We start from the raw sequence: 14579 nt of genomic DNA on the forward strand, positions 1-14579 counted from the left end.
TACTTATTTCATGAAGTACTTTTACTATTTTAATTACCTTAAGCATAATGGCTTATTTATCAAAATCAAAGTTAGTATATATTAATCATTGATTTTGTTGTAATGCTCGTGTGTTGCTTGTACCCATTACTTTGCCTGTAACTGTTTTTATCAAACATGTGCTGAAGGAAGCTTAGTGTGCGTAGAAATACAGTCCACCATTTTCCAACACTGCAGTGTTCGGTGTTTGGCAACAGACCAAGTTAAAAGCAGTTCAGAATAACTCCTGCCTATGTTTAAGTGGGGCAAAGATGACACTAATGTATTTGTGTGTGTAGTTCATGTTGCACTACACAAAAAGAGATGTACATAGCCTTTAGATTTCTAAAGAATTTGTGCATATGTGTCAGGAGGACATGGAACAATAGTAGCAAAGATTACAGAAGTTAAAAATGCATCTTTCAATTCACCATTTCTAACTGCTGCCCTATTTAATTGATTAATTTATAGAATATATTTTTGAAATCACATTTATTTTGCACATAATATGCATATGCGACAGTAAATATGTAAAGGTCAGAAAACAATTTTCTAAGAAAAGATTTATTTATTTATTTATCATGTATACAATATTCTGTCTGCATGTCTGCCTGCACGATGGAAGAGGACATCAGATCTCATTCTTGATGCTGTGAGCCACCACACGCTTTCTGGGAACTGAACTCAGGACCTCTGAAACAGCAGCCAGTGCTCTTAGACTCTGAGTCATCTCTCCAGTCCACCTACTTATTTATTTTCTATTTATGGTTGTGTGTGCGCCTAATTGAGTTGTGTGTATCTTCTGTACACAGAGATGCTTATGGAGGTTGGAGTGTACTGGATCCCCTGGCTGGAGAATAGGCAGTTGTGAGGCACCTGACTTGGGTGCTGGGAATCAACCTTAGGTTTTCTTCAAGACCACTGAGTTGACCACTGAAGTATCTCTCTAGTGCACACACTGAAATCTTTGCTATGCTCCAGTGGATGGCTCCACATGAGTAGTTATGTGGGCACCATTACTGGGATATTAAATTAAAAAGAAAAAAGGATGCAAAGTTGGAGCAGGGAGGGATGTGGGGGAAGATCTTGGAGAAGTTAGGGGTAAATATGATTAAAATACATTGTAGGAAATTAACAAAGAATTAATGAATAATTGATAAAATGAAAAATAAAAATATTTACTATGTTTTTACTAAGAGACCTATAATTTAATGGGGGTTAGTTCTAAGACCTCAGTCCTTGGAATGTTCCAGGAGGCTCTTCATTGGTTTCCTCATCATAATCATGTAATAACAATCACCATAAAAATAAAACCAATATTAGAAGCTGTATATAGTTAACATGTGGCTGTTGGCAGAATTTAAAAAAAGATGTGAAATGATGATTTTGCGGATCAAGTGTTACAACCAACAGTAACTGGTCTTGAAAGACTTGTTTAGCTTGTAAGAAGGGAGCTAGCTCTCATGGTACCGCAGGAACAGACTTGGTCATGCTCGCAGCAGACCTGCAGACACACTGTGCAGAGTGCAGTTCTCAACAGTCACGCTGCTTTCCAGCAAGTGGCAACGTGGCTTTCAGTGGTTACTCCTTCACACCAAACAGTATGGCTTGGAAGACTGTTGCTGGGCATTTTCGAGTGTGAGAAATCAAGACAGAAGTTGACTGGCCTGGTTTTAAATGTTTGGGATACCTATACTGAAAAAGAGTGGGTGTTGGAATTGTTCTATGAGTTTCATTGTGTAATACCTTGCCGTGTATAAACTGTCCAGAAACTGGTTGCTCCGAGTGACGTCTGGAAGTTGTAAATGTTTTTATTTCAGCTTGTGTATTCTAAGACTTAAGAGTAAATAACTTAAGGAAAGTGTCTATTTCTCAAGACCAGAAGCAGTCAGGAATAGATGTTTTCTTTACTGACCTGCATCCCCTGGGTAACTTTCAAGATGCTGTGTCTTCACACAGAGCCCAAGGAAGCAACCAAAGCACTAGCTTCCTTGTCTAAGTAGTCATTGCTCTATCAGAGGTTATGATGCTCTTCCATGGCAGAGACAGATGCAGTTAGCTTATTTATAATACCTGCTATCATTTATCTTCTAATTCTCACAGTTTAAAAACCACTAAGAACATGTAACATGAGTGAATTTCAAATTTGAATGCAGTGAGATGATTCTAGCTTAATTTTACAGATTTAGTAAAAAGGAAATTGTGGTTAGTATCCTGATTCATATTTAATCTACGACAAATGGCCTTAAGTATTCTGCAATGTTCAAAGATAAACAAAATGGATATTTCCCAACGCTATATGAAACAATAGGTATAGCCTATTATTCTGAATATATTTATCCTGAAAATAGGTAATGATAAGTAGTTTAGCTCACTCTTATAGATAAATTAGGAACTTAGAAAAGTTTTTGGCTATAAAATTTTCAATAACAGTATTTTTTGGTCATTTCATCCTATTCCAGGTATGGCCTTTCAGCTATCCAATCTGTAAAACTGGCAATATTCTCCATAAATATTCATAACATCTATGATGAGAACTGGCTTCTATGCTTTCATTATTTTTTGTCTTAAATTCAAAAGTGGATAACTTGAACCAAATTGCAATAATGCTTTTTTCCAAGTCCTCATATTTGGACACTATATTTTTGTGTATTTTATATTAGGTGTTCTTCCACCACACCAAAAATCATAATCTGAAAAATAGTAAGAATGCTAGTAGGTTTGATGTCTTCTTGCCTTTTAGGATAGACATGCTGACTGGCATATGCTAAGACTCAACATTAAAAAAATACCAATAATATGTATGTGTAAGCACACATTAATAACTTTTTAATTGAAAACAGCATATATTAAAAACAAAAATCATACCTTGGTGATTGTCATCTTAATGTACTATCAAAGCAAATAATACACTCTATTCATGGCATCTATACTTAATATCACTCACTATTAAGAACAAAAGCTGCATACGTACATTGAAGGTAGACTACATTCTCTCATGTCTGAGCTTCTCCATCAGTTAAGAAATATACTCTATACTGAAAATGCATTTGTTTGAAGTTTTGACCTAACACAGTGGATTAAGGCTTAGACAATATTGACTTTGCTGCACTTTGATTCAGAAAGGGCCATATGTGAGGGTACGATCCTGACCGACTTCACACATTTTTCTAGTACATCTGCAAAAAAGAGTTACATTAAAGGCGCAAATATAAAATAGCTACAAAAGAAGCTGCAATGTTATAATTGGTAAAAGCCTGTAGTTAATATATTTGGATGAATAACTGAAGCCAGCAGCAAAGTGGTTAAACATTTGTGATTTGATCTTATCTCAGCTTGGAATGTGCTTGGAGTGTCCCACTTCTAACAACTGTTTGCTAAGTTAAGGCTTTCAGTGTTTGCACAGTGCTGAATGAAGCAGCCTGGCCACCAGATGTGATTGCTCGCCCCAGACTGGGTGTTTTTCAGTCAGATCACTGTCCTCAGGGCCCCTGTTCCAACCTTCTTCCTCAGGACATCCACCAGTCTTTCTAACCTAAGGAGAGGCAAGGGAAAGAGAAAGAAAAAAAAAGTGTAATTATTATTGAGAATATTCTGGCTGCAAAGAACAGTATGTGCTTGTGACCTAGCCGTTCTAGTAGTCATGTTAAGAAACAGGCATTGCTGAGAGAGACACACAGAGTGCCAAGAATTTGAGGCTAAACACAGCACAGCACGAATTTTAACGCAGATCCTTGGCTGGGTGAGTTACAGGTTACACAAAAAATAAGGAACACCCATCTGAATACACTTATCTTCTTGCATAAAATTTGTGAATGAATTACCTACTATGTAAAGACAACATGAGGATTTGTAGTAGAGTCACAACATTAGAAAGGTTGAGAATCACTGAAATAGACGAAGCAATACGAAAAACAGGGGTTGAAAGGGGATAAACCAAGACGAAGGCATCACATAAAATAAAACATTTGAAAAGAATCTGCGAAAGAAGTCAGAGAAATAAAAGATGGACCAAAGAAGACCTGCTGTCGGAGAACAGTGTGAGGACTTCAAGCAGGGAGTAATTGATGGGGCGAGGTGATGAGTTAAAGAAAGTTGAAGTAGTCCAGCACGGTGGTGGCGCACGCCTTTAGACTCAGCTCTTGGGAGGCAGGGGCAGGTGAATCTCGATGAGTTCGAGGTAAGCCTGGTCGACATAGGAAGTTTTAGACCAGTCAATGCTGCTACATAGCAGGACCTTGTAGCCAAACAACAACACAAAAAAATAACAACACACAAACACACACATACAAATGGGATTGAAGTGAAAGGTGAATATTTAGTTGACAGAGGGAATGTCAACCATTTTGGTACAGTTTTTAACGGTTGTCCAAGCAGGATGAAGCATAACCAGAATATTAAAAAACTGAAAAGCAAAGACAGGCTGTTACATGAAAGCTCACCCAGCAAAGGAAGAAGGGCTGTGGCCACTGGGGGATGACTCAAATAGAAGACGTGAATATATCTATGGATCATAGAAAGGAGATCATGGAAAGATTAAAAAAAAATTTAAGAAGAAAGACGATACTTTTGAAAATAAGATATCAAAGGATGATGTCACCGCAAGATTTGTAGGATAATCTCTGGAAAAAATGACTAGACAAGTTTTCCTTGGGGACTAACAGGAAAGAGTAAAGGTGGAAACAGCTGTGAACAATTTTGTAGGTGTGGAGGAAGATAATTGTCAGAAATAATGGCAGCTAGATTCAGTTTTCCCCATGGAGTAAGAGATACTGATTGCTGATGAAAACAGAAAGAAAATTCTGGAAATGAACAATGAGGGCTTAATAGAATAAGTGGGGGCGATGATTATGTCAATTTAACAGGACTGCGGTGACAACCATCTCTATGAGGTTAGAGACTATAGTTTTGTAGAAGACACTGGCTGTTATACTAGTATAACTTTATTTCCCCATCAGCTCTGCACATTGAGAGCGGAAGTGTGAAGGGGAGTTTTTGCCCAGCTTGAGCCTAACTGGAACACATGACTTTGGATAACACAGACTCATATAAAATGTACACATGTACATATTTATAAAGACATGGTCATAGAAAGACTATATATACATATGCTCACAAAAGGACACATACTAATGGGATATCAAATGAGAAAAAGGCAGAAGTGGAGGTATATGCAAAAGTGGGTTGAAAATCAAAGAGAATGAGGAAGAAACAAGAAGACAAAAAGTAGTAAAATTTATGGAGCTGAATACTAATGGCGTGGCCATGAAATTGGGAAAATAGCTGCCTCCTTACAACTTCCCTGCCTGTATCAAATCACCTGATTGATTTCCTATATAAAGTATTGCCAAAATATTGGAGAATTCTCAAGTCTTTGCCATGTTTCACTTTTTCTAGTCTAAAAGTTGTCTTCAAATGGCTTCATTTAAGTGAATATATGGATCACATTATTGAGGTGAACAATCTAAACAGACCTGTTAGTCGCGAAGAATTAGAAGAGGTTATCAAAAACCTCCCTACCAAAAAAAGCCCAGGACCAGATGGTTTCAATGCGGAATTCTACCAGAACTTCCAAGAAGAGCTAATACCTATACTCCTTAATGTATTCCACAATATAGAAACAGAAGGGTCATTACCAAACTCCTTCTATGAAGCTACAGTTACTTTGATACCAAAACCACACAAAGACTCAACCAGGAAGGAGAATTACAGGCCAATCTCACTCATGAACATCAACGCAAAAATCCTCAACAAAATACTGGCAAACCGAATCCAAGAACACATTAGAAAAATTATCCATTATGATCAAGTAGGCTTCATCCCAGAGATGCAGGGCTGGTTCAACATACGAAAATCTATCAATGTAATCCACCATATAAATAAACTGAAAGAAAAAAATCATATGATCATTTCATTAGATCCTGAAAAAGCATTCGACAAAGTTCAACACCCCTTCATGATAAAGGTCTTGGAGAGAATAGGGATACAAGGATCCTACCTAAATATAATAAAAGCTATTTACAGCAAGCCAACAGCTAACATTAAATTGAACGGAGAAAAACTCAAAGCCATCCCACTAAAATCAGGAACACGACAAGGATGTCCACTCTCTCCATACCTCTTCAATATAGTGCTTGAAGTTCTAGCAATAGCAATAAGACAACATAAGGAGATCAAGGGGATTTGTATTGGAAAGGAAGAAGTTAAGCTTTCGTTATTTGCAGATGATATGATAGTATACATAAGTGACCCCAAAAATTCTACCAAAGAACTCCTACAGCTGATAAACACCTTTAGTAATGTGGCAGGATACAAGATCAACTCCAAAAAATCAGTTGCCTTCCTTTACACTAAGGATAAGGAAACAGAGAGGGAAATCAGAGAAGCATCACCTTTCACGATAGCCACAAATAGCATAACATATCTAGGGGTAACCCTGACCAAGGAAGTGAAAAACCTATTCGACAAGAACTATAAGTCTTTGAAGAAAGAAATTGAAGAAGACACCAGAAAATGGAAGGACCTCCCTTGCTCTTGGATTGGGAGGATCAACATAGTAAAAATGGCAATTCTACCAAAAGCAATCTATAGATTCAATGCAATCCCCATCAAAATCCCATCAAAATTCTTCACAGATCTGGAGAAGACAATAATCAACTTTATATGGAGGAACAAAAAACCCAGGATAGCCAGAACAATCTTATACAATAAAGGATTGTCTGGAGGCATTACCATCCCTGACTTCAAACTCTTCTCTCAATGTTAATTATCATGTCTCATATTTTAAAAATTCTCAGCCATATATAATCATACAGTTCAAACACTACAAAAAGAAACTGCAACTTCCATCTTCCTAGAACTGCACATTATTCCTATTTAACACAGTCATTTCCATAACTGGCTTAAATGGCTCCTATAGGCAAAGCATTTACCCATTAATACTCCAGCCAAGCCTCTATTCTGGACACATACAATTTCTGTGTACGAATATATATGTTTCCTGGAGTGGGACACTTTATAAGTTGAACTCACGATGAGACCTAGTATAGCCTCAGACTCTCAATCTTCCCGGCTACTGGGATTATAGGCACACTCATGGTGATGTGCAGCTACAGCGAGTACTTTTGTATGTTATTTACTGCTATATAATAACCTCAAAGTCACTCTCTTGGAACAAAAATTACTTTTAGCCCCAACGTCTCAGTGGGTGGGCGCATCCCTCGCAGTCCTGACTTCCTTGCTCATGTTCTCCCTCCTTCTGCTCCTCATTTGGACCTTGGGAACTCAGTCCAGTGCTCCAATGTGAGTCTCTGTCTCTATCTCCATCCATCGCCAGATGGTGATATGCAAGATATTCATCAGTGTGGCTATAGGACAGGGCCATTTCAGGCTCCCTCTCGTCAGCTGCCCAAGGAACTAGCTAGAGACATCTCCTTGGACACCTGGGAACCCCTCTAGAGTCAAGTCTCTTGCCAAGCCTAAAATGGCTCCCTTAATTAAGATATATACTTGCCAGCTCCCATATCCACTCCTCCTCCATCCCAACTGTCCCAACTGTCACGTCTGAGCAACACACAAAGAACAAAGTCAATTACTCAAGGCGAAGACATGCTGTAAATATTTTAAGCAGTCAAAGCCTTGGAAGAATGCCATTAAGTGGCAGAACAGTCATTCAAAAGAACACAGGTTGGTAGGAAGGCAGTTAGGTGACGCTTTACCCCAAGAGCTAAACCAAGGTGGGTCTTTTGGTGTTTGGAAGAAGGTAGCTAATGCTAAAACAATGATGCACAGATGCTACAAACCAGCTCTGTTTAATTCCAGATTTATTCAGAGATAAAGAGAGAAGATAGATGAGGAAGAGAACGAGGAAGAAGCATTCTTTTAAGAGATTGGAGTTAAAAAAAACAGGCAAGCATAAGACAGCAGGAGAAGCAAAGCAGTAATCATTTAAACAGGCAAGCATAAGACAACAGGAGAAGCAAAACAGTAATCATTTAAACTAATCACTAAAATTTTTGCATTTCTAACTACTGAAACAAGATATGCCACTGTTGCTGTTTAAAGGGGGTGCTGATGTGTTCTCTTTTCTCTTTCCTTATCCTAGCTTTTGTGTTTTGCCCCTGCATTCCAGCTTCTGGGTTGACCCATGTAGACATCTGCGTACGTTACAACTGACAGCAAAAAGAAAACCTTTAATTCTTTTTTTTTATTGAGAAAAGGAAAAAAAAGTTTCCCCTTCCTCCCAGCCTCCCATTTCCCTCCCCCTCCTCCCACCCTTCTCCCCCTCCCCCCACTCCTCTCCCCCTCCCTGTCCAGTCCAAAGAGCAGTCAGGGTTCCCTGTCCTGTGGGAAGTCCAAGGTCCTCCCCCTTCCGTCCATATCTAGGAAGGTGAACATCCAAACAGACTAGGCTCTCACAAAGCCAGAACATGAAGTAGGATCAAAACCCCGTGCCATTGTCCCTGGCTTCTCATCAGCCCTCATTGTTAGCCATGTTCAGAGAGTCCGGTTTTATTCCATGCTTTTTCAGTCATAGTCCAGCTGGCCTTGGTGAGCTCCCAATAGATCAGCCCCACTGTCTCAGTGGGTGGGTGCACCCCTCGTGGTCCTGACTTCCTTGCTCATCTTCTCCCTCCTTCCGCTCCTCATTGGGACCTTGGGAGCTCAGTCCAGTGCTCCAGTGTGGGTCTCTGTCTCTATCTCCATCCATCACCAGATGAAGGTTCATAGGCAAGAGGATAACTATATGTTTTTCCTTGGGTTCACCTTCTTATTTAGCTTCTTTAGGTTCACCAATTGTAGACTCTGTGACCCTTATTTATGGCTAGAAACCAATTATGAGTGAGTACATCCCATGTTCCTCTTTTTGGGTCTGGGTTACCTCACTCAGGATAGTGTTTTCTATTTCCATCCATTTGCATGCAAAATTCGAGAAGTCATTGTTTTTTACCGCAGCGTAGGACTCTACTGTGTATATATTCCATACTTTCTTCATCCATTCTTCCATTGAAGGGCATCTAGGTTGTTTCCAGGATAAAATACATGTGCAGGTGTATAAGTGTGTGTGCATGTGTGTGTGTGTTTGCCTGTGTGTGGACATACATGTGGAGGGTAGAGGGTGCTATCTAGCCAAGGTCTCTCTCTGGAACACAGAGCTCCCAGAGTCTGGTAGTCTAACTAGTCAGCCACTTTGCCATTTCTGTGGGCACTGGGATATGAACTCTGATCCTCACACTCTTGTGTGGCAAGCCCTTTACCCACTGAGATGTTTCTCTAGCTGAAAAGCTTTTTTGGTCCGAAATGGACTATTTGTTGGTTACCCGTGTTTTATTTTTTAAAACAACCCACAGCTTCATTATATTCAAAACATTTTAGTTAAAAATGGTGATTATTTCATTCCATGCGGAACTGACCCTTCAAGAGAAGCATACAGTAAATAGAATGAAGAAAAAGCTTATTCATTATAGTCTGAAATATTTACAGACACTGATCCTTTCTGGAAGTTTATAAGCCCATGTCACTAGACTGAAATATTCAGTTAAGTCCTAAACTTTTTATATGGAGGGATCCATTTTTCTAAAACACTTTAATTTAGTTAAGCAGAACAGCCATAACACGGTAGATTGTTCTGAAATGTCAAGGTGCACACTTGATACAGCACACACCTTTTCACTAGGACAGTTGTCATCCACATAACGAGAAACTGTTACAAAGGTCCATACTGTGTGTGCTGAAGACAGATCAACTTTACAGTTTCATTTATCTCAAAATAGTGGGTATCCCAAGCACACACTACACATTTTGTGTGTGTGTGTGTGTGCGTGCACACGTGTGTGCTTTACAAAGAAGGAATTGCGGCAGCATATAAACACCAGCATTTCTGAGTTTTTTTAGTTCATTTTCCTCCCGATTTCTGATTTTGATATGCCACTTGTAAATGTAATTTCCATTCTTTAATATCCATTCACTTCACTGCTAATACTTTTTGAGCACCATAGGTGACTTGAAATTAAATCACATACATCTTTCTTTTATGCATTAAAGCATCGGTATTAAGGATTAATGAGCTTTACTCTCAGTACCTTTATTCTTTGGCAGTTAGTGGCATCGGGATGTATTAACTCTTTCAAGCTAAGACACTATTTACTAAACTTTGGGAGAATGAGGAACTTAACTGTGAAATATACTAATGCTCACATCAGTCAGTGGGAGATTTATTTAAATAGATGGTATTTTTTTCCTTTTGACTTCTTTGGGACTTAGATCACTGGTGCCAGTAACAATACATATTGATCTTTATATTCTAGAAACTTCCTCTATATTGGCAAAATGTATAATAAAGCCTCGTATATGTATAATCACTGTAATTTACAAAATGTTAGAGGGCATGTTTAAAAATTACTTTTAATTATATGCATGTAAATGCAGTGCCTTTGGAGACTGGAGGCAAAGGATTCCCTTGGACCTGGACGTAGAAGTAGATATGGTGGTGAGTTCTCTGACAAGGTGGTAACTCAAGCCTCCACATTAACAGTTTACATTCTTAACCTTTGAACCATCTCTCCAGCCCCTGAGGAAGAACACTTCATAAAAGCATTGCAAACTATTGCTATTATTCTTTTGGTTTTTTGAGACAGGGTCTCACTATTCATGCTAGTATTCAGAGTGTACACTACCATACCTGGTAAAAAATATTCATTTGTGTTAACAAGAATAATTTTAAACTAGGTAAAAAAGGACGCTTTCAACTTGCTTCCTGATAGAAATCCTTAGATATTTTCTAAGGATTTATACTTTAAAAATCTATACTTTATACTATACTTTATAAAGTATAACACACAAACACTGTAACTTAAAGCCAATACAGAATGTTTGCCTCTTCAGGTATGCGTTTTGTTTCCTGATGAAGAAATGTCTTGAGTGAGTCACCTAGACAGAGTCAATGAACAGGGGCTATAAATCTCCGCTAACAGCCCCGCTTGTGCTCTATCCCTTTGAAGCAGAATAATTAGTAAATTTCCTGCTATTAGCTGTCCGTTTCTAAACTTTTAAATATTCACACTTCAGCCTGGCTCAGACAATTGCTCCCAATGTGAATGACATCAGCTAGGGGCTGATGTGCTGTTTGCCCAGCAGAGGAGTTACATATTACCTTTTGAAGAATGACACCTCACGTGCCAGTCTTGACATCTGGCCTGTCTTTGAATGGCTTGAGATGCAGCTCTCAAGCATAAGCTTTATGATTCAGAATAAGTTTGGCCATTCTGACTTTTGCACTAAACTCCATGGAGAGTGTAATTATGTGGGAAGTGGGGTTATATAATCTAAATTGCTATCATTCCAGACAAACTCTCATGGGTATTTCCATTATTCCCCGAGAAGAATCTGTTGAAGCCTTTCCCTTCTTTGGCTGTTCAGTATCTGGAAGCCAATTTTGATGAATTTTATATCTGCCACCTGGCAGTACTGTTCTCAAACTTAATATTTTTTCTCATAAGTTTATAAGTTAGGGTTACACAGAAAGAAAATGAAATTAGATCTTCGCACTGAACTAAAGACATTCTATTAATGGCACGGTGTTCTTCCTATCCTTTAGGGAGAGAATCTTAAAACCCTGATTTCTTTGCCCTGCACATCTTTTTGGTCACTAAGTCGTATTTCCTCTGCAGTGTTTCTAATATCAATCTCTCTCATTCTTACTACTTCCAGTCCACGGCGGAGCATCATCTATCTTCTTATACTGGATTGCTACAATCACTTCTTAGCTGGTACTTTTGCTTCTAACACCAACATGTTTAGCTAATTTTCTAATAAAAGAATAGGCTGATGTTCCTCGATCCTATGATCACCTACAATTATAATTACACAGTCATTAAAGAACTGTACAAGAAACTCAGTGCATTTGCATACTCTGAAAACTTGGGTATCCAGCCAAGTCTTGTCATTCCATAGGAATCTCTGGAGTTTTCTTAGGTTATGTTCAGACTTAGACCCAACTTTATTCACATATCTGCTCTCCTCTGTATTAGCTTCTCTCCCTTCCTTTCTACTAATTCACACTCCATCCACTCTATTAGGTACATCTGCTCTCCTTGAAGCCTTTATTCTCCTGTTATCTATACTGGAAACTCAAAAGGACACTTGGCACCAGCGTACCCTATGAAGTAATGAATGAATGAGGTGGAAGATACAGCATCAGTATCACATGTTGATAGATTCCAGATTCTCTTCAACTCACTGATTTCACTTGCAGGAACCTATGATTTCTTCAAATATTTGGTACACCGTGTTCAATGTAGAAATATGTAGAAAAAATCTCGTAGGTATTGATGTCATAAACTGTAAGCGAAGGAAGTATGTCATACTTTTAACATAGCTCACCAAATTTAATACAACGACAGCACGAGGCATGATTTGTGTGTATGTACACATGCATGCAGGTGTACCCATGAGTGCACTTGTGGAGGCCAAAGGTTGACACTGGTTGCTTTCCTCTATCACTATCTTGTTTTTTATTTTAAATTTTATTCCTTTATTTTTAAATTTTATATGTATTGGGCTGGAGAGATGGCTCAGTCAATAGAGGCTAGGATCAAAGACAAAAATTTTATGTGTATGGGTGTTTTTCACGAGTGCATGTATGTATGTATTGTATACATGTATGTAATGTATTGTGTACACCACTTGAGTGCTCAGTGCCTATGGAGTCAGAAGAGGGTACTGGGTTCTCTGAAACAGGTTGTGAACTGCCATGTGCATGGTGGGACTGAACCCAGCTTCTTAACAGAACAACAAGTGCTGTTAACCATGGTGCCATCTCTCTAGCCCCTGTATTTCTTTCTATGGGATCACTAACTGATCCCAGCAAGTCTCTGGGATCTCTCTGTCTCTGTCTTGCCCCACGACCTCGAGTTATAGAAGTGAGCCACCAGGTGGGTAGTGGGGACAGGAACTCAAGTGTGGATGCCTGCAGTCAGCACTTCACTGAGTGCGTCATCGCCACAGCCCAGGACATGACTTTCAGTGAACTGTCTTTATGCTTGGCAATTACATAACAAAGCTAAAAGTCAACTCCAACTTTATTGCTCCTCTTGCACTGTTACATGGTTTTTTTCCAAATTGTGATAAAAGTGTTTTAAAGTTCATGTAGCAAGTGGTAAGATGAACAAAACCCTTTCATATTCACTATTAATATAAACCAGGGAGGAGAAAAAGTACGGCAAATATGGAAAAATGGAGTCATCTTATTCATGATTGTCCCCTTTCAGGTCAATGTTTCCAAATGAGTAGTATTTGCAATGCTATTTTCATTTATGGAAAGATTTAAATGATTCATATTAACTAATCAGAAATATTAAGAATGAATTTTCATGAAGCAAGTTACTAACTCCATTCTAAGCACTCACCTTCGATCCAAAGATTTTAGGGCATCTCTTAGATCACATATTCTATATTTTCTACCTTCATGAGTTTCTGGTCATGTATGTATATATGTCTAAGCTAGGCTTACTAACCAGCAAGATATATGCATATATACATACATACATATATACACATATATGCATTATTGCTATATATGTAGGTAGTAAATGTATAGATAGTTTGAATGTTTCCTCAGTACTTGTACCATGTAATAAGTAAACCCAAAAAAGTTGTGAATACTAATGTACATATATTATAGATTTTATAAGGTCGTTTTATTATAGAACGTATAATATATTTCACAATCAGAACCAATATGAAAAATTGTCCATTATTAAATAAAAATTCACTCTATTATTCATAATTGGTTTATAAAGTTGTATGTATTATATAAAATATTTTATAAAACGGTCAAGCTGCTTAGTTCTTTTAGGTGTTTCTAAATTTAACACTTATTGCTTTAGTAATTTGAATGTTTTAATTTGAAAAAAATTTAGTCTATCAATAAGACAATCAATGGGTGTGTGTGTAGGTATAGTTCAGTGGCAGAGTGCTTGTCCAGAGTCAAAAGGCACTGGATTTGATACTTAGCACTGAAAAACAAAAGACCAAAGTCCAAACTAATGGAACCCCTTACAAAGAAGAAATTAAAACACTCCTTCCAAGTATTTAATATTTCTGTCAATCAAGATAAATACAAGCTATAATTACTAATACAGACACCAAGAGTGCATGTAAAAGAGAAACGCAGCTGCTTTTCTCTCTTCCTATCCTTACTGAACTCATCATAAGTCTGGGTTATTACCTTCCTGACAAAGAGAATGAGGCTTCAAAGTCCCACTCAAAGTAACTCTGTCTACAAGACTTAAATCTTCTTGACATGTACTGTGTAGGTCTTACATTTTTTATTTCTAAAGAGACATTTAGCAGAAAAATAAAGATATATGGTACAAAAATGGAAGAACTGATCACTATTTTTAAAATAATAATTAAGGCCCCACAACATTCCTGACTGAGCGTTTACAACAATCAAAAACCTCTTTGCTCTGAGACAGACTGCCTTTTACAGCCGGGCTGCTCCTCAGGTACCACCCTGCACCCGACACACCCAACCAGCCAAACCTGGCATCGAAGGGCTC

The 14579-nt window shown here is 38.2% G+C and overlaps 1 protein-coding gene across 1 annotated transcript in view; it reads right to left on the bottom strand.

The window, feature by feature from the left end:
• Positions 1 to 2818: 2818 nt before the first annotated feature.
• Positions 2819 to 14579, bottom strand: part of Mipol1 (mirror-image polydactyly 1) — a 240282-nt gene continuing 228521 nt past the window's right edge. The window contains exon 11 of the mRNA XM_075947988.1: positions 2819 to 3553. Within this exon, the coding sequence (XP_075804103.1) occupies positions 3487 to 3553 (67 nt within the window). The 3' untranslated portion in view covers positions 2819 to 3486. The remainder of the gene's footprint in view (positions 3554 to 14579) is intronic.

Source organism: Microtus pennsylvanicus, chromosome 14, assembly GCF_037038515.1.
Source record: "Microtus pennsylvanicus isolate mMicPen1 chromosome 14, mMicPen1.hap1, whole genome shotgun sequence".
Taxonomy (NCBI): Eukaryota; Metazoa; Chordata; class Mammalia; order Rodentia; family Cricetidae; genus Microtus; species Microtus pennsylvanicus.